Source organism: Rhinopithecus bieti, unplaced genomic scaffold, assembly GCF_001698545.2.
Source record: "Rhinopithecus bieti isolate Rb0 unplaced genomic scaffold, ASM169854v2 scaffold_6789, whole genome shotgun sequence".
NCBI lineage: Eukaryota > Metazoa > Chordata > Mammalia > Primates > Cercopithecidae > Rhinopithecus > Rhinopithecus bieti.
This window is the reverse complement of record NW_016805235.1, coordinates 869,002-889,055: the sequence shown is the minus strand read 5'-3', so window position 1 is coordinate 889,055 and position 20,054 is coordinate 869,002. Positions and strand designations below refer to the sequence as shown.

Below are 20,054 nucleotides of genomic sequence, written 5' to 3'. Positions count from 1 at the left end.
TAGCCTCACTTTTCTACAAGGAACTAATTCTGATTTTGAAAGGATTTGTCCTCACAGTTTATCCTGATGAGAGAGGACTGGATTATTGCCGTGTAAAATAGCTGAATAGTCCTATTATAGCTATTATGTCACAAATGTTGTATATTGTTGAAGATCAAAGTACTGTACCACACTCAATGGTGAGATGTACAAGCATGGCACACTTCCCAAATCATGTACAAAATACTGCATTTTATGAGTCATTTAGTACCATGTGAGCTATCTGTGGACCTGTATCATTTCCTTCAAACTTTCTTCATCATTCTGAAATCCTTTATTTTGTGGTTGAAAGACTTACAATCTAGTCATTTCTCACTAATCTCCCCAGGAAATAAACTTCAGTACTCTGTGTTCCTCCATTGAAAGATATTACTTATTGCATATCATTCCATTTTATATTTAAATTACTTTAGAAAAATGTTAAGTAACCCTGGACAACAGTAAATACTTACTGGTAAATTGAGAACATGTAAACATTTCCCATCAAAACCATTAATGATATCCTTTTGAATCTAAAATGTGTAGCACTCAAGATTGGCTAGACTCTAAGGAAACAAATAGCTACTTCACCCTGTAACCTCATTGGGTATATACATGTCTAATGAGGCCTTAAAATCCTAGGTGGGCCATATGAGGTATAAAATGAATCGTATTTTAAAAGAATGAGGCTTCCTTTTCCCTAGAAATATTGTGACATCAGCTGTCACTGGAAAACTAGCCCGTAAGTCAGAAAGGCCAGTGAAGGGCTAAATATTAATTTTGTTATACAATTTGGCAGGCTTTGATTTTAGTTTTAATATCTGGCATTTCAAAATCAACCCCTCTATATAATATTTCATTCTCATGTGCATCTATGGAGGGCTTCAACCCTTGAAGAAAAACTAACTCCAAAATCTAGCAAAGAATGCCTGCCAGGAAGTACCATGGTTTGTTGAATAATTTTTATAAGACTCTTGTAAATCACAGATAAGATTAACTGTCTAAAAGCTATTTTCCCCAAAGTAATGCATTCTGTATGTGATTTGGAGACATTACTATAAGATTTAGGACTTAACCTACATAATACAAAGAATCAGTAGACATAAAATGTGGTCACTGAAAACAAGTATAAATTTGAAAACACAGCAATTTGTGAAACTGTAATTAAAATGAAGATGGGCAATGTTGAGGCAACAAAATCAAATGCTCTGTGTGGTTTGTAATTACTGATGAGGCTTTCCAAAGTCATCTGGAAAATTAAATAAGACAGCGAAATTCAATGTAAAGAAATTAGGACTAGGTCCATGACATAGCAGACATTTCACAAGTAGGTACTGATAGTATTACATCAGCACTAGTAAAGAGATGTTTTGTTTACAGGCACTCATTTTCTGGTAAATAGAGTACATAAAGTTCCTAGGTCAGATGAATAAACTGTAACCTGGACCCTTACAAGTCATGCAAGTTTACTAAGAGTAAATAGGCAAATTGCCAACTGCATCTCTAAAATGCAGTGTAGGTGATGGGGTTCTGGGAGTGGTGATCCTCAATGTTCTCTTATGGGGACCAAGACAAAATGACAATCCAGCCTATCTACTATAATTTCATACTTTTAACATTTCCTTTGTCCTTAGACTCTTACCTTCTAGACTGCCTTATCTTTCCTTTTAGGCCAGTGGTTCTCAATCTTTTCTGAAAATTAAAGCCACTGGAGAGCTTTTAAAAATTCCTATCCTCAGGCCCTACCCAAAGAACTGAATCAGAATCTATGTGGGTGGGGCTCTGGCATGAGTATTTTTCAAAACTGCTAAGATGACTTCACTGACCAGACGAGGTTGGAAAATACTGCTCTGAAACACTACATCTAGAGCAGGAATCGTTTTAAATAATTTGTTTTTGTATTTTAAACCTATAAATAACACATAGTATTAGTGTTTTTCACCACTCTGTCTGTTGATTAATGTACAAATGAGTGAATGGACAAATAACTATTTTATTTATCCATGACATGGAGTTGAATGTCCAGGAACTGAAAAGTATTTCAATGACGTTCTACTATTTTATTTTCTAAATTAAGAAGATTTACTAAGAGGTTTAGATATCCAACTTTCCCCAACTTTTAGTAGAAATACATCCATTTAGTTTAGGATGGGCCTTGGATACAGCATTATAAAGTGAGCATTTTTTCAGATTACACTGAGATGGCCTCTCTTTGTATAAGTGGCTAGAAGAAGGAACTTTTCCCCCCAGTAGCTCATATTCCCACCTATCACACCATGCCATGTACAGAATACCACTTTGACTCCATACACTCCTATGGAAGAAACCAGACTCTTGATTATGTAGAGGAATGCACAGGTCTCATGCATTTGGATTTTCCTTTAAAGCAGAGAAAAGTGGTAGGTATGTAGAGCAAAGCAGGAGACATCATTATCTCCCAGGTGTCAAGATGCAGATAATGGTATTCCAGTCTTGAACCATTTCATTTCATCTTCCTGATGTTCACAAGGCCATCAAACAGACATCAATGATGAATTCCAAGAAAATTTTATTTTTAAAAATCAAGTTTTGATATAATAAATGTTGGATTGAGGATAGAAATTTAAGCTGAGAAACGTTTAATTTGAACCTAAAAAGTTTATTATTACTATTATTATTATTATTGTGGAAGGAAATACATATAGGCACATTTTAGTATCTACAATAGTATTCGGAAAGCTGATGTTACGAAACACAAAACTTCATTTAAATTTCATTATAAAGACCTTTATTAGGAGAAAGGACACATTTTCTATTTCTTTTACTTTGTGTCTTGAAGGACTTGTGAATGTATAGAAGAATTAATTTTTCTTACTGCTTCCTCTTTGCAACCCAACCTCCATCATGTCAATCGTGAAGGTAGGAAGAAAGCTGTATTTGCTACTTTTAAAAATGATAACGAGAAGAAATTTAAAAAATGGCTTAAGAGAAAGAGGATGTAAGGAGTACAAAGCAAAACTTAACAAAGAGTTAGTAAAGGAACTTGCATTGACAATCCACTCAGCCATGTTAATTTTATCATTAATGCTGTCTTCATAATTTTTTTTCCGGGTCTCTCTGCTTGTATTTGCCTGGTGCTCTGAAATGCACGAGAAGAGACAGTTATGGGAAAGTTACGAAGAGCAGTTGGCAATCGACATGTTCTAGAAGGGTGTGTGGAGTAGCAAAACAAGTGGAACGGATGAAGAATTTCCAAGCTCTCTTGCAGAATTTTGGGCCCTAGTGTGCAGGGCTGCTCCCAGAGAGGGAGGTAAATGTCGCCCATTCCTACTTGGACCTCCCACCCAGGACACTGCCCTTAGAGATAAATCTGTTGGACAGCAGCCAAGAGACCCCAAACTGTCCCAACCTCCAGGACACGGCAAGTTGCAAGTTTCCGATTTGGGGAGGCAAAGCGGGAAAACATGATTGGCGATTTCCTCCTGCCACTCACCGACCGGAGAAATGAGGAGGAGGACTCCAAGTCTATCGTGGACCGCCAGGAGCACTATAGGGCGTCCTGCTATAAAAAGAGAAGAATCCCATGAGGGGCAACAAGCAAACTCATATGTTATCCCTTTAGCCTGATTGTGTGCTGATGATTGTTTCCCTATTTACACATCGAATCACCCCTGTGGCCTTTTGTGAGTCCCCAAGGCAGCCTCAGCCTTCGCAAACCGTCCAGTGGGGCACGAATCTCGGAAGGGTGCGGACTGCAGGCAGGAGAGAGAAATCAAAGAGGGGCGGCTCTTCCAGGCCGTCCACTCCCAGGCGAGCGGCTCCTCAACCTTCGATCGGCTCGAGTCCCTCGGACGTTGCCCACTCACAGCGTGCAGAGGGGTCGCACTCCCTGTGGGTTCTCGGCCCTCAGGAGCGGCGCTGCGTAGGAAAGTCACCTCCACTACGGGCCGGGAGTAGGGAGGGGAGCACAGTGATAGAGGTGGGAAATAGCCAAGGGGCAGTGTGAGGGTCGCGGAGATTGGGGTGGGGACGGCAGCGTGGAGGGTGCGTGGTGGGGTGGGCCAGGCGGGCCGGGGCGGGGCTCCGGGGCTGCGGGCGGGGGTGCGCCACAGCGCCCCCTCGGCTGCGCTGCTCCCCACGGTTACCCGGAGGCCGCCGGTGCTCTGGCTCGCCAGGCCCCTTTCGCTGCTGCGGACCGTGGGCCCGCAGGAGCGCGGCACGGGGCACAGCAGAGGCCTTCCCAGGGCCACCGCTTCTGTTCCCAGCCAGGCCGTGCTCTCCTCCTTTCTCCTTCTCCGGGCTCCCCTTTCTACAGGTCCCCCGACCTTCGGCTCCGAAGCAGGCATTGGGCCCGTGAGCAGCCCGCCGTCCGGGCCCGGGCTTTCCCCTACCCCGCCCGGCCCGCGCGCGCTCGTTCCCCCTCCCGCACAGTCCCCTCTGAATTTCCCCCCCACCCCACATCCCGGGCCTTCCAAGGTGGAGAAAATAAACTACACGCAGAGGCAATTCAGGAAGTCTCCAATAAAACGGGGCCCAGTACTAGAAGCCCGAGCGCGTGTGGCCGGGTCTGCGAGGGGCGCGGGGAGGCGGAGATGGGGGGGCGGGCGGGGGGGACCAATGAGCGGCATGAAGTTACCTGCCCGGGCGGCCGCGGCAGGCGGCGGCGCGGGACCGAGAGGCGGCGGTGGCCAGGCTGCGCGGCTCGCGCCGACGGGTGCGCGCCGCCGGCTTGGGAGAGTTGAGCGCTTTTCTCTTTTCCCTTTTTTTTTTTTTTTTTCCTCCTCTTCTCTTAAACAAACCACAAACGGATGGGGTGGAGGGGATGAGGAAGTGTTTCTTTTACTCCTGAGCCCAGAAACCTCACTCTGTTCCGTCTTGAAGCCTGTTTTGCTGGAACACTTAAAAAAAGAAAAAAGAAAAGAGTTTGCCCTGTGATGTGAGATGTGAAATGGACCGTAAGATTTTATCCACCCCAGCTCCAGCGCGGCCCGCCCGCTGCGCCCGACGCTCCCTGGTCTGGGACCTTCTCCGCTGCCTGGACCCCTACTATTGCAACAAGGTTGAACGCCTCTGCCCCTTTTTGTTTTCCACCGTGCTGCTGTTCTTGCTGCTGATCCCGGGAGGGGGCCGGCCGGGACGCGGGCCGCCGGCAGGGGCCGGCTTGGCGGAGGCCGGTCCCGGGCGCGCTCGGCTCGCAGCCCGCTGCAGCCAGCGTGCGCTTGGGTAGTAAATATTGTGGAGTAGCTCCGGGGGCTTGCCAAACACCGCGATTGTGCGGAAAGTGACACGATTTGCTCGGATTCTTTCCTTCCTGCTGTTCGCGACTAAGGATCCCTGCCTAGGTTTGCCGGGGGGCGTTTAAAAAAATAATAAGAGAAAACCGTGGAATACTTTGGGGGTGTGTCTGGGGTCCAGGAACGGAGGCAGAGTAAGAGAATTCAGTTTATTTCCCAGTTGCCCCTTCTCTCTCCCTCCCTCTCCCGGGCAGTGGGAGCTCGTGGCACCACTTCCCTTCTCCGGAGTAGTTGCCAGGGAGCAGCCGGGAGTCGGGGTGCAGGGACCCGGGAGGCGCCCCTGCCCCCCATAGGGAAAACTGCCCCACGACTCTTTTGTTTTCCCAAACCTGTTCCAGCAGCCGAGCCCGGGTTCGGACACAGGTCCGCGGGCCAGAGCACAGCGGGGTAACTCGGTCACGGTTTTGGGGAACAGCTCCTGTTTTAGGGGTGCGCGCAGAAATTGCAAGTTTGTTTGGAGCCGGGCGAGCACGTCGCGTTCAAGTCCAAAGCTCCCGCACTCGGCATGGGGCTGGAGCAGGGTCCGCGGCTGAGTTGTACCCACGGCCCGCTGACCTCGGGTGCCAGGGCCGCGGGGGCCCGGGGAGAGGCGGATCCTGCCGGTGACCCGGAGGTGGGGCGCTGGCCCGGGTTGCTGCGGAGTTCGGGTGGGTCCACCTATATAGGACAGTCAAGGGGTACGAGGGAGGGGGTTACTCTCCCGGCTTCTCGAACTCTCTCATCCCCGAGAGGGAGGACACTCAGGGACCGGTCCCCCAGAGTGGTCGCAGGGGACGACTGCCCCCGCCTAGGGCTAGCTGGACGTGTCTAAGCAGTCCCGTTAGATGTACGTTGGCAGAGAGGATTGAGTTCTCTAAAACGCGGGGCGGGCCTTTTAGACGCCCAGCTCCCGCTTGGTGATAAATCCGCCTGATACTCACCGCCCCTGCAGGCACATCCATGGCGACCCTCGGTGTATTCCACGGGAAAAATCGCTGGGACTGCCAACATTTGCCTGGTGGCGAGTCGTCACCAAACAGCTTTTTTACCTGATGCAGAGATATTTAGTGCGCTGCCTTCTCAGACCCTGGACTCCCCACCACGCGACCGAGTCGCAGCTCCGAGTCATGGACAGTGTTGACACACAGTCAGGCTTTCACACACACACTTCCCCGTGGAGAAGCTCCTCGGTGCTGTGTCCAGTGTGAGACCCACTCAAAGGACTGTGCTGTGTGCAGATGGTGTTTAGGCAAGTTAGAAAAGAGGGACATCCAGTCTTGAGCAAGGCAGAAGGGCTTCCATTGTACAGGGAGCCCTTCAGCTAGGGGCAAGTTGAAAGGTACGGGGAACTTTGGCGAGCGCAGAGGAGTTTGTGTGATGAAGTTTCATTATTTGCTGGTGACATAGTTCTTTTAGTCTAAAATCTGTTTTGTCTGTACACTCAAGTATCGTGTTACTTTTTGTTTTGCTTATGACACCAATACTATTGCTAATAAAAAATAATAAAGTTGCAGCCCTATCTTGGAGAGTAAAGATATATTCCACTGTAGTTACCGGAACCAAAAGCTCAGAACTATTTTGGCAATGAAACTGGACAAATCTTATTAAGTTTATCAGTGATTTCAGGCCCCCAAAAGAAGTTAATGACTTGGATACACATTTCACTCCTCGTTCTTGTGATAAGTAGGGTCAGATTTAATTTAAAAGTTAAATGCTTTGGAAAATCAGGAATTACTTCAATATATTAAATCATTTTCCAATTAAGTGCTTTAAATAATTTTAGTGAGTTGTGCTGTGAATTGAATAAATTAATTTAGAAAGTATTCAGAATTTCTTTACTAGCTCATTGAAGTTCCTTTTAAGTCACCCCGTGTATAAGAAGCAAACTGTTCTTTTTAAATGCAAATGAGGCACCCTTTCTATAGACTAGTTGCGGGTCTTCTATTTAACTTATCCAGAGAATAATAGATTTTTAAAATGCAAAGTCATAAGATATGTTTCTAATAGTAGAAGAAGACTTCATGGAAATGTTTCTCCAGGGACATCTCTGGCCCATCTCTGTAGCAGTCCATCAGATATATTTGTCACTGGTCCCTGATTATATTAAACGTACTGGATAGTTTTCTAGGCCCCACAAAGCCCAGGCACTTGAGTTTTTTCACTCCACTGTGATTAGCATTGGTACAAAATTTCTGTCCAGCTCTACAATTGTAGTTGTGCATAATGCAGTCAACTAGCATTTGTTTTTGCAATGACATGAGTGGATTTGCAGGGAAATGGAAGAAGGACAGAAGTTTGGAAAAGGCGAAGTAAGAAATCTGTGCCTACATTTATTAAAACAAGTTGGATCAGACATCCCCAAAAGAACAATACTGCAGAGTAAATCTTGCTTCCTTCAGAGGCGTAATGAATATGTAGTTTATTACAAATAGCAGTCAGTTTGTCAGGTGATTTGTTTTTAATAGGGTGATAAGATCATAAATTACTTATTATCTTTATTTTAAACCTGTCAACACTTTGCTATTTAAAGTTGGTGTGCTGAATCCCAGTGGAACCAGTATCTATCTGTGCTTTAGAATCCTACAACTGTAGCTACAGTTTCCCAGTGACATTGTTTTCAGTGTCAGAAGAGACTCTAATGGAGAAAATGAATATTCTCTTCCTGAAGCTTTCTAAACTAAAATGTGATTGTTTTACTCTGCTGACACTTTCTGGCACTGCTGCTCTATAGATTGCCAAAACACTACTTCCATTTTTCAGTTAATAAACTCTGGAGGAGGCATTGTTGGAAACAGTTTAATCTAGTATTGCTCTATTGTAAGACTAATATGCATTATGAACTTATCACTATGCAAAGTGGCCTCCATTTTCACATAGCCCATTGTGGGAACAATGCGAATGATGTTGGTTAAGGCAAGTGTGTGAGGCATCTCTTATACAAACAGCCAGAACGGATGGCATGTTGCTGTATGTAGGTCAGTGTTGGAAATAGCAGTGTAGCTCATAGACTGGACAGACACATGGAGGCTGGAGTTAGCAGTATTCACCTCTTGCAGCCTAAAGCATGGTTGTATTTCAGACATTGAAAGATGAGTACCATAGTGGAGTTTCATCTAATTAGACTATTTGAAGTAACATTGTATCCCTTAATTAAGCTGAATGCTACCAAAATAAATTGGATTAAATGAGCTTACAGTTGGAGTTCTGTAGTGATATAGTCTTATTTTCTATTCTAGTTAAAGATGTCAGATCATCAGTTTAAATATATACCTACAGAGTAATAACAGTTCTTTTCAGTTTCTTAGTGCAGCGTCATTTCCAAAGATTGTTTTCACTGGTTTTATGCTAAGATAGGACAAAGAAGTGGTACTTTTTCATTTTTACAACGATGTGATGTGTTCAGTTATTGCTCAGTATCTGCCCACATTAGGAGTAGTAATACAATTATGTTATGACATGGCTAATGACAGGGATGGTGACCTCAGCCTGCAGTGGGAGGAGAAATAATGGGCTTCACTGTTCTCGGTGGTTGCCTTTATGGAATCATGTCCTGAATCTTTCTTTGGTTGATTTAGAAACAGGGAAGTCCAAAACACAAACCCATGCTTCATGCTGGTGATATACAGAGTGAAGAATAATGGGCATTTGGAATATTCAGCTTTTATCATTGAAATGAGGAAGGACAGTGCATATGTTCTTTTTCATAAAAATGCACAAGGAAGGACCCATTTGTGATGAACTCTGCTTGAAAATGTCAGGGCAAACAATAGACATTTGATAACTTTTAAGAATAACAAGATTCATTACAGTGTCTGCAAAATCTCCTTTGAGCTTATTTTCCTATTTAGAATGTATTATGTGTTATACTTTAATGTGGCAATACTCATGACATCAAAAATATAGGATTTGTAAGCACATTAAGAAGGAGTCATTATTCCTATTTTGAACAGTAAATGTAAGAAAAAGGAAGAGGATGGGAGGAGGAGTAGATGAAGGAGGAGTAGGGGGAGAAAGAGGGAAAAGAAGGGAGGGTTATAAGCAGTTTAGAGCATCATGCGTGATTAGTTCCCCACCCACCTCCATAACTTCTAGGACTTTGGGAAATTTGTAGTTGTTCATACATCATCTCATGACTATTATTCTCTTTATCAGTTATGCCTACTCACCTACTATTACTATCTTTCTACGGCTTATTTTTGCAGTATGCGCCTCTTATCAATCTAACAGCAAATTCCCCTGGGAGTTTTATCAGCTGGCACTTTTCAGAAGTTTTGAGGTTGTTAAATATGTTTTAAATAAATATCTATGTAAGAAAGAGCATAAACCAAGCAATCATGGTTTTTGGCCACTAAATCAGATATTATACAAAAGCTTCAAATGTAGCTATGTTGACTGTGTGGGTTATTTCAATATTGCAAATTCAATTTTAAATGTCTGTGCAAACAAAGTTATAGTTATGAGCTTTAGAGGGATCTGATGTTATTTTTAACATTGCATAGGTAGTTTAGTATTCTCACAGTTTATCATGTATTTTAAAAGTTAGTAAATGATATTAAGGAGAATTTTGATATTTTGCCTAGTTACGTAGACTAAACTAATATGTAAATATCTAATTGAATGATCATTGTGGATTTTGTTTAAATGATGTGATTGCAAGGGAATTAAGAACAGTGGAACAGGAAGAAGTAGGGAAATTTCCAATTTTAGGGGTGGTTTCCTGGGTACCGATCTGGTTCTCAAATGTTGGTTTTGGTGTGTGAGAGACTATTTCTAGTGGTGATATGTTTTTTGTGATGGGCTCCATTCAAGAGGGTTAGCCTAGAAAATGACGAAGGTAGTGGGGAGCACAGTGATTTTATTTAGCTGTGAAGGGTGATTTATTCTAGTGCTTTCTAAACTTTTGCTAGGACTTTAGAAACTTGAAAAGACCCTGGGGATGTTTCTCAAATACTGATGATTCTTCCTTTTCTGTTTTAAAGTCAGCCTTCAGTCGCAAGTCTACCAGTGTGCCCAGCACCTCTTATCCCCCACCTCTCCATCTCCTTCCCAGTTACCCATTTCCCGGCCACTCCAACTCCTGGGACCACCCTTGCTTTTGCTACTCTCCTCCCCAATCTTAATTTTAACCTAGGAGGTCTGTACTTCTAATCTGAACTCTCTTCTCCACTGGACACTAATCCCATTGTGGTTGCCTAGGCTGCCTGGCTCCCTCTTCAGCTCACCTTCCTTCATCACCATCATAATCATGTGAACATATCCATTCTTGCGGTAACCTGATTCTGTTTTCTATTTGGAATCTACCAGCTCTCAGGCCCATATCTGCTTTTTGAAATCCCAAATTATACTGTTTTCCTTTCCCCATCCCCCCAACCTGAATGGATGATGTGGAGTTACACAATATTATACTAGAATAAGACAACCCCCATATGATGCTGAGAGGAAAAATAACCATGACTGGTATTTCTAAGCTATCATAGTCTCCTTTCCACGTCCCCTCCCATTTTATGCAGTGTATTTAGAGCTCAGAGATAAACCCCTTAAACATCCTTCCTCAGTGAGAAGGCTATGTTTAGATTCGAAAATAGTATGAAGATGGGACTGTGATCTTCAGTTGGAATACAGTAAATTAGGTTGGGTTACACTTGAGGTAAGTAACAGGGATTAGCATGTGGATGTATTCTCATCAGAATATACGTAGATAACTAGAACGAGAATGGTTGGCTATGTAGAACTGAATCAATTAATCAAATTTAGATCACTTACCACCCTACATTTTAGCTATCTGAGTGTGAATCTCAAGATTTCTGAGAAGTCACAGGTAGGATAATTATCTTACATGTCAATAAAAATGAAATGTAATTATCATGAGTTAATTGTATGCTATTAACAGTTACATTTTAAAAATAAGATAAGTTGTTGTTTAGAATAAAACTTATATTGTGTGCATCCAAATACAAGAATATAAAATTCATACTTTTATCAGAAAACAAGATTGTAGCACATCATAGTTATTAGACACTGTGGCTCTCATGATCCTAACTGTAGTTCTTGCCTGCAAGAAGCTTCTGTTTGAGGCGTCTTAGAAGCTGGAGTGCTCCCTTATTTGTTTAAATTGCATGTTTACCCAAGTTATTAATTTTACCCATTTTAGACATGCTTTTTTCCCTTTTCATTTACTTCCGCCTCGGAGTTTTCGATATATTTTCAATTGATCTTTTTCTTTGAACAGGTACTTTTCAGAACTAGATAGGCTGGTCTCCCCTGATTGATAACGAGTTGTGTTAAATGGGCTGTCCACTAGGAAACTACAGTGCCAAGATGACACCGCTTACATCTGGCCTAATGAATTGGAGAATTTTTTGTTTTAAACCTTGCATGCCAAGTTTCATCCCAAAGAGCAATTTCTCATTACAAACAGTTGAGTTATAAACTGCTGAGAAATGTGGTTTATAATGGAAGTGCCAACAGACTGTTAATTATAGCAGTTCTTCCATAATACTTTGAGACATGGAATTCACATTAACCTGAATGAGCTTTTCCTGGTTATAACATGTTGCTCCCTACAGCATTCATTTTGAAAATGGGAACATTATATTGCTCTGTGCTTGGATGTTGATGGTGCAGCAGAAAAGACGAGAAGGGAGGGTAATTCCAGAAACTCCTTGCTCTTTCCTGATGGGAGGTGTCACTATTTCCCACACTTCTTTAGTTTGATCTATGGCAAGTTTGCCTTACTTGATAAAAATTGTAAAGTTAAATTTTAAAAGCTATTTTCAGATTTCCAAGTTACTCATGAAAAAATCATCACTGATACATATTTATAGTATCAAAGGTCATGAAACCAGGGTCACTATTAATGCTTTTTATCTATTTGTTTTTTACTTGGGAGACTTAAATGGTTCTGCTTTAGCCAAGTATCTATTGTTTTTCATTCCTGAATTATGTGCTTTTATGAAACTGTCTGGAAAGGACTCCTAATTAAAGGAGGCCATGGTTGGTTGATAAAAAGCTTTGCCAGTGGCCAAGAAAATAGAATGTATTTTGGGTGCCATGTGGTCTTACAGGTCATTTGTCTGATCCACAGTAGTGATGATACTAGATTTTGGCTAAAATGCCTTTTGACTGAAGTCTTTGATGCCACTTTGTGGGGCGGGGGGTTACTGAGCTAGAAACATTGGTGTGTGTATGGGTATGTGCATGTGTATGGGTGTGTAGGGGTGGATTTGTGTGAGCATGTGTATTTGCATGTGTGTGTGTGTGTTTGTGCCTCTCATGGTTCTGGAATATTTCTGGCCATAAATGCATGGAAATTTATCCTAAATGGCAGACCCCTCATGTGTATAACAGCAGCAACAAAGGAAAAACATCGTGACTAAGAGGAATGCCTGGTTACCACTCCCTTTTAAGATACTCAGCAGTATTTCACAGGAGAAGATGCTGTTCAGAATCTTAGGGCTTTAAACAGACATGTTATATCCTAATACGACTAAAGAACCAGGTCTTTTTGAGGAAAACCATAGGCCCTTCTCAGGGAAAGACTCCATTATGTTGAATATTTGAGAGAAAAACCAAGTGCCGTTAAGTCTATGTTGACTTACTCCCTAGGCAAAATAAACCTAACCATAAGAGGATGTGATTCCCCTCCCACTCTGTTTCCCATTCTCTTGAGAAGCCTGACTTTGTTCTGTGCCTGGTAAAAGTTCTGACACCAAAACCTTTAATCCATCTGTGTTCCAGTCTTCCATATATCCAGTAGAGAAAATAATTTATATTTGTATCAAAGAAGACTTATGAGAATTAAGGAGGTAGATTATTTGAAATCTTGTGGTGTAAGATGTTAAAAAAAATTCAAAGAATTTAGCAAAATACTGCATTCTCAGCCCATTTCTTCTGTTTCTGCTGCCCTAGTGGAATAAAAGTGTTTTGAAAAGTTGTAGACTGGTGGTTCTTTCAGGAAGACAGTCAAAGAGATAACCTTTCTGGAGAGTCAAAGGTGAATTAGGAAAGGAGTCTCTGTAGGTGCAGTGTGTAATCTGCCTCCCTCAGATATTGATAGGCCCCCTGGGGGGCCTCTTTTTCCCTCTCCGCATTAAGAGCCAATGCTCCTAAGGAGAGATGCTATTGATGAGGGCTGTTGCCTGTTTTGCAGTGTAGGAAGATAAGATAAAAATGGAGAATAACTGCAAAAGAGGGAAATGCCCTCTTGTTCCTGACTTCAGGGAAGCAAGTTTACCTCTCTATGCCTTCCTCTGATATATGGGTCAGAAATGCAAAATATAATGTGCAAGGTTAATTAACGAATGGGCCAACTGGGCCTAAAGACAGTGCAATTACACTGAAAAAGTATCTGAGAGCTGCCTGATTTCCTTACGTCTGTTAACTCAATTAAATGGTTAATTTAAAAAATGATGGGTAAAGTGTTATAGGCATTAGTGTTTTCATACCAGTGAAAAAAACCGGTGCTTCCTTTCTATACCAATATGGCTCAGCCTAAAATGCCAGTAACAATTGTATCAAGAGAAATGTTAATAATAAAGAGGCAGGATAACCTTCCAACAAAAAGTATATTTTATCATTTGGCAGATGCAGTCATGAACATTAATCATAGAAACCTGCAGATAGTAGAATCTTAATATCAAAGCTAATGATTTATTTTATGTTAATGACTTCCTGCCAGGGCATAAAAGACTGTTCATAATGGACTCTCAGAGCTATGTTCAGTTACTAAGGCTAATGGGATAATCTTTCCTCTCCCAAAATTAAGCTTTTTGAAATAAATTATGCTGTTATTTTTCAAGGTAACTCTCAAAAATTTACTGCAAAACTAATCTTTTAAGAACTACTTAAAGAAATGAAAAGGAAGAAAAATCCCAAAGCAGCTTTTCTAGTTCATGAACACTTTTACTTAATTAGGGAGAGAAAGTTTGCATGTATGCTAATATCCCTGAACTTGTAATGCTAAATAATTTTAAAGGCAGCCTTCTGTGACACAATCTGCCTTTTGAGATTCAGGTCCTGTAAGTACCTCCCACAAAATAGACCATGTTTTCGTCGGCAATTACCAGCCAATAATGAGCTGAATGGTAGTAAAACATTTGAATTTTTCACTGCGAAGTTTTAAAATCATGTTTACAATTAGTTATAACCAACATTATATTTCAATAAGAGATAATTTGCCTAGTAAAGTTCACATAATGTGCTAATCATGTCTAGTGGTTAATAAAGGCCTCCTACCTCACTCCCCTGATGGCTATAAAAGGCTATTATATTCATGGCAGCAGTTCAGGTACAGCTGCTGTGTGTTAATAATGCATCATTGTCCCACTAATCAACATAGCAAAGGTCAGCACCCCTAAGCACCTAAACCACCTATTCTCTTTCCAAAATATTTATTAACACCTTAAAAACATATCTGTTCATTTTCCTTAGCCTCGAGTCAGTGAATTCCACTCCAAGCTACTTGTGTGATAAAGGTTTTGTAACCTAAGCTAGGTCGTAGAAGAGATTAATATATATTCATAGTAATCTTCTCCCATAAACATGTTTCCATTTCCACAGTCATTGACTGAATTAGTGTCGAGTTGTTATAGCTGTGAACTCCTTTATAATTAAGTAGGTGTGTACCAAAATGAGAATATTTTCAGATTTTCATGTTATTTAAAGAGATGTTTAGAAGAAAAACAACTTTTCAATAACCAGAGACCCATTTAAAGCAAACAGAGTGAATCAGGAAATTGGAAGGGATATTTAAAATCTGAGAAATTAATCAGCGTTAGTTTGTAGACCTGATAGGGTGGTGAGATATTATTTTCTTAATTGTTCTTTTGGCATAGGAAAGCAATAATAGTAAAAGCTTCTTAAGCCATATTTTCTGCACACAAAGAACATATTCACGTGGGATTTCCATTTTGCTGGAAAATCGTGCAAATCAATAAGCCAGCACTTATCTGCATTAAAATTAGGTAGACAACAATTTATAGGCATAGTGATAGCATAGTTCTCTTCATACCCTCAGTTCGTGTTGAAGATAATCCTTGCTTTTGTGTCCTCAGAGAGAAGCCAAAATGTTAAGTGAACAAGATCTCATTTTCTCATCTTGTATTATTGCCTTCGGTTTTCTGTTACTCTTTTGATAACCTTGTGTGTGTGTGTGTGTGTGTGTTTCCTTTATGATTTAGGAATCTTCAGTGTTTTAAGAGAAGAGAAAAAAATGAAACTCAACTCTGTTTCCATCATCAAGAGAAATGCAAAAGGCGAATGAGTGGGAGGAGCTTCTATTTGTGCAGCACATAATGTACAATGGTACATTTGTCATGCTTTAAATATATAATGCCTACAATAAAATATGTACAGGCGCAGTTGTGATCTATGAAGTCCCTGGCTCCAGTGCCATTGTTTGTAGTCTCTACGGTTGTCATACATTGTTCTTTGCACATCATACCCTTACAGCAGAATTTGACACAATTTCTAGCTTTCAGCCCTGCACCATTTTCATTGCACAATATACATGAATTTGACAGGGTGTGTTGAGGACAACTCTGGCAAGCAATTGATATTTTGAAGTGGCAAGCGTTTCAGCAGCTGCCTGCTTGTGAAAAAGGAATGATAAGATATACTGTATTGTTAGTTTCAGGGAAAGCATTAAGGTTTAAGCTCTGTAAAAGTGTACACATTATTCGTCAGTGGTGAAGCAAGTCTTTTATGTTTTTTAGAGCTTAGCTCTCTGGCTGATGTGAACTAGAATGACATTGGTCAGTAAATGAATAGGAGTACTTTGAATTTGAACTGCTGCCAATTTTGCACCAACAAAAGAACTGACAAAAGATTATGTGAGATGCAAAGCACACGCAATGTTTTGGGGGCGGGGAAAGGGAAGGAGAGAGCGAGAGAAACCCACATCAGAATATTCTTTAACACATACTTGCAAGGATACCAAATAGTTAAACACATCTATTTTTCATGGCTCATCAGCTACAACCTAAGCTGTTTTATCTAATATGCTTTTAAAACCTGTTGTATACACATAGGCTTTCAGAATATGTTCATATGGAATTTAGAGTGTTTTTCTGAATATCGCACTGTGCCCTAAAGGCCTGTTGGCAGAATATCAGAGTCACCCACTGCTGGAGTCCCCAACTCTTTCTCTATCTGGTAGTGGGAAATTGTAGTTTAATCAGTTATGGCACTTTCAGTGTGTAACGTTCATTAGCAAGGCAATTTGTCATGACTGTTAATGGTCAGGATGCATCTGCTCTCTCAGTTACAGAGCATGATAAGTAAGAAGACAAATATTTCAGTATCTGATAGTATTAACTTGTTTCAAATTTGTAATCCAAGGTTAGTTGCTTAAAACAGACACAGCACCAGATTAACAAGCATCCTGTATTCAGTTTTACTGGGTCCTGTTTTTGTGGATTTATGACTTGAAAGCACACTAATATGCTATTATGAAGGGCACAGTCTTGGATTAGATGTTCAACAGAAACTAAGTTATGAGCAGAGTACCTTCTGGGTTCATCTGGAGAGAATTTATGTGCATAATATTTTCTACAGAGCTTCATAAATTGAAAGGTTTGATACATGCAATATTTCTAACATGCTACATATTCTTTTCATGATTAAAAAAGTCACTTATCCACTGGTTTATAGATTGGTCGGTCACTTTTCAAGTGAGTTTAGAGCCTCGATCTATTTTAAAAGTTTAAAATTCTAATGAAAACTTCAGAATGAATTAGAAATGTCACATTTCCCCCCACCCCCCAGCAAACTGCTTTATAAGATCATTGTTCATTGTTCTAAATGGGGCAAAAAAGTTTAAAAGATTCCCCCAGTTGAAAAGGTTAGGATTTTTTACATATCTCATATTTTCTAGTTATGACATCACATAGCTTGCCATACAAAATCTTTTGACACATTTTCATTTTAATGAAAGGCCCTAAAATTCAGGGCATAATGATTTCTTAGAAACTGAACCCAATCTTGGTGAAAAATTCGTTCTTGCTAGTAACAAAAGCTGTTACTGTTTAAGTTCCTGTTGAGCGGTTAGTTGGTACGCTTCGCTGAATGTTGTCAAAAAGGCTTTCCTCATGATTGACAACCCGGCAGCAATGTGAATGGAGATTTTAATTGCGTATCATGTGTGCATATCAGAGTGAGTGAATTCATGACTCTGCTTAGCTCCATATCTCTGCAGGTCAGCCGTGCCAAAAAATGCTCTTTTATGTGCAATTTTTCCAAAAAGAGAAAGGTGTATGTGTACTGAAGTCATTTGTTATTCATTTCTTAAGTGAAACACTTGTGTTCCCTGAGCCTTGGAGTTTGAAAGTAGAACAAAAATCTATTTTGAGATTTCTTTCTTTTACTCTCTGTACTTATAATATACTTGGATGATGTAAATTCTTTTCAGTTACAAGTTGGAAAAGTCTGCCAGAACATATTTTCTTATGGCACTGCTATACGAAGTGTGTTTTTTTTTTTTTTTTTTTTTTTTTTTTTTTCCCTAAAGAAGACTTAGAAAAGAAAGAAAAAATGTAAGCCAGTGGAAAAATTTACTGAGGTCAATTGCCTTTCTGTAACTTGCAATCTTGAGAAAAGATCTGGCCTGGGGTGGGGGAGGGAAGGAAGGATATATTTCTGAGAGGTGGAAGGTTCATACAGTTGTTTCTGAATTTTGGAGAAAATAGCAAGAATATAATGCTTATTGTAAAGTGACATTATTAGACATATGAATTTTCATTTCTTAGAAAATGGCTCTTTGGTTGAAGATTCATTTCTGCTATCACTGCTTGGTCAAGATACAGTGGTGGTGATATGCCATTTATCTTATTGAAATGCCTAAAACCCAATACAGTACATGTGAGATTTTAAAGTGGAGTGAAACTTTCTTTGTAAGGTAACTTTGGCTATAATACCCTAGACTAATCAAGAATTTAATAATGTAAAAGAGGAAAAAACTAAAACAATTATGCCATACATAAGTTTTCATTTTAAATAACATGAAACTTTGGGGCTTGGGCTGTAAATTTAGTACCTAATTACTTTTTAATGTCATTTTGAATAGGTGAGAAAAAGATTAGCACCAGGGTCATTTTAAATATAACTAGAGTAATAAGTAGGGTAATGTTGAAAGGATGGTGACTTTATGGCCTTAGGATATCCCATAGGGACTTAACTTTGTTCTAGGCTCTAATATATTATCTCAACTCATTTTAGAACATAAAAAATTGCAGGCTGACGATCCAGCCTTCATATGGTATGCAGTACCGATAATCACTATGTGAAAGGCACTGCTGTACCTTTAAAATGCTGAAGAAGAAAAATCTATTTTATTTTAAAAATTCAGCTCTATGTACGGGGTGACATTTTTCTAATGTTATGGAAGACTATTTTGTACTTTATACTGAGAGCTCAGGCAAGGAAAAGATCTATTTACAAAATGAAAAAAAGTACTCAGCTGAATGCATTTCACTTTTAAAGATGATATTCTGGTAATGAACTTTATCAAGCAGAGAACATTTCAGTAAAAGTATTAAAGTAGTTCCTATTTCTGTTGCCTCACTTAAGGCTGTGTCACTGTTTCCATTATAACTTCTTATTTTCAGATAGCTCTAATGCAGTCCCCATACAAATATTTGCATAGGGATGAAATGAGAATATTTGAGCCTAAGAAGTCAACTTAAAAAAAAAAATTTTGGAATGCGCTTGTTAAAAGCTTTGGGGTTGTTATTAAGGGACACTTAATTCATTTTCAGAAATCGAAAAGCATTTTTTGAACACCAGCTGAATGCAGAACTTTACTCTGAGCGTTAAGGGGGTCAGGGAGTGACACAGAGATGAGTAAGTTATGAACCCTGCCTCCATGTGGCTAATAAGAGAGGAATACAGATAACTATCATGGAACCACAGTATAATTGATGTGATATGAAGTCTGTGGTCAAAGTGCTGGCGGTATAAAAGGAAAAGTTGAAGTTGCAGGAATCCCTGTTGCTTCCTGGAGGAGATGGCATTTCAGTTGGCCTAAAAATCCAGTGGTGAAGAAGGGGAAGGTTACTCCTAATTTTTTGAATTATTTTTTAGACTTCTCACCTTTTATAAAATGACCTATGACAACTCAGAGTAAAAGCCACATATGCAATAGGGCTATTTGAATTAACATAGAACATTATCCCCCGGAAGTGGAGATGCAAGCATACTTCTTGACCTACATATTAAGCTATAATTCAACATTTAAATTGGGCTCTTGCTCCCTCGATCTGAGCAAAAATGGAAATACGTGAATGACAGAGTTCTGATTATCAGAGAGTATCAACACTAATGAGTCACGTGTAATAAGTTTTCCTCTAGTGAAAAGTTGCAAAAACTCGAGTGAAAGGCTGCAAAAGAGAGAAAACGAGACAACGCGTGGAGGGGCAACATCCTCAGCTCAACGAGGGGGAGTCTGCTGGGAGATGCTTGGGGTTTCTGTAGGAGGGGCCCGCAGGAATAAGCAATACAGAGAGCCAGGGACAGTTTAGGATTAAGGGACGTGAAAAGATTAGAACTGTGTTTGAGGAAGATAGTGCTGCCAATGTAGAGATAATGTGCTGGGGGAAGTTGAGGTGGAATTCAGATTGCTGTTGTCAGTGGGCTAATGTCCATTTCTAGTTAAGAATGTGCTAGAGAAGACTTCCCTGGGGGGACTCACATGTTGAAATGAATGACCAGCTACTGATCTATCTTTTGATGCCTTTTCTTTTTTTTTTTTTTTTTTTTTTTTTTTTGAGGCGGAGTCTCGCTCTGTCGCCC

The 20,054-nt window shown here is 40.5% G+C and overlaps 2 protein-coding genes across 5 annotated transcripts in view; one reads left to right on the top strand and one right to left on the bottom strand.

Moving 5' to 3' along the window:
- Positions 1–2,635: 2,635 nt before the first annotated feature.
- On the bottom strand, positions 2,636–4,702 carry LOC108529430 (uncharacterized). 4 transcript variants are annotated; one of them, XR_001885525.1, is made up of 3 exons: positions 4,634–4,702; positions 3,491–3,559; positions 2,636–3,136 (listed from the first exon to the last, which is right to left on the bottom strand). XR_001885525.1 is itself a non-coding variant. In XM_017871749.1 (3 exons), exons 1-3 carry the CDS (start codon positions 3,656–3,658, stop codon positions 2,859–2,861), a joined length of 351 nt encoding a protein of 116 aa, XP_017727238.1. In that variant the 5' UTR covers positions 3,659–4,027; the 3' UTR covers positions 2,636–2,858. The 4 variants fall into 4 exon arrangements, 1 of the variants encoding a protein (XP_017727238.1); XR_001885526.1 differs by lacking the exon at positions 4,634–4,702 and adding an exon at positions 3,667–4,027; XR_001885527.1 differs by lacking the exon at positions 4,634–4,702 and adding an exon at positions 3,715–4,027.
- An 8-nt stretch (positions 4,703–4,710) lies between these two features.
- Positions 4,711–20,054, top strand: part of TOX (thymocyte selection associated high mobility group box) — a 325,561-nt gene continuing 310,217 nt past the window's right edge. The window contains exon 1 of the mRNA XM_017871747.1: positions 4,711–5,056. Within this exon, the coding sequence (XP_017727236.1) occupies positions 4,946–5,056 (111 nt within the window). The 5' untranslated portion in view covers positions 4,711–4,945. The remainder of the gene's footprint in view (positions 5,057–20,054) is intronic.

Coding starts and splice junctions, on each gene's coding strand:
- LOC108529430 (XM_017871749.1), bottom strand. Junction 3,137..3,490: donor CCTCCTCATTTCTCCGGTCG/GTGAGTGGCAGG, acceptor CGTGCATTTCAG/AGCACCAGGCAAATACAAGC.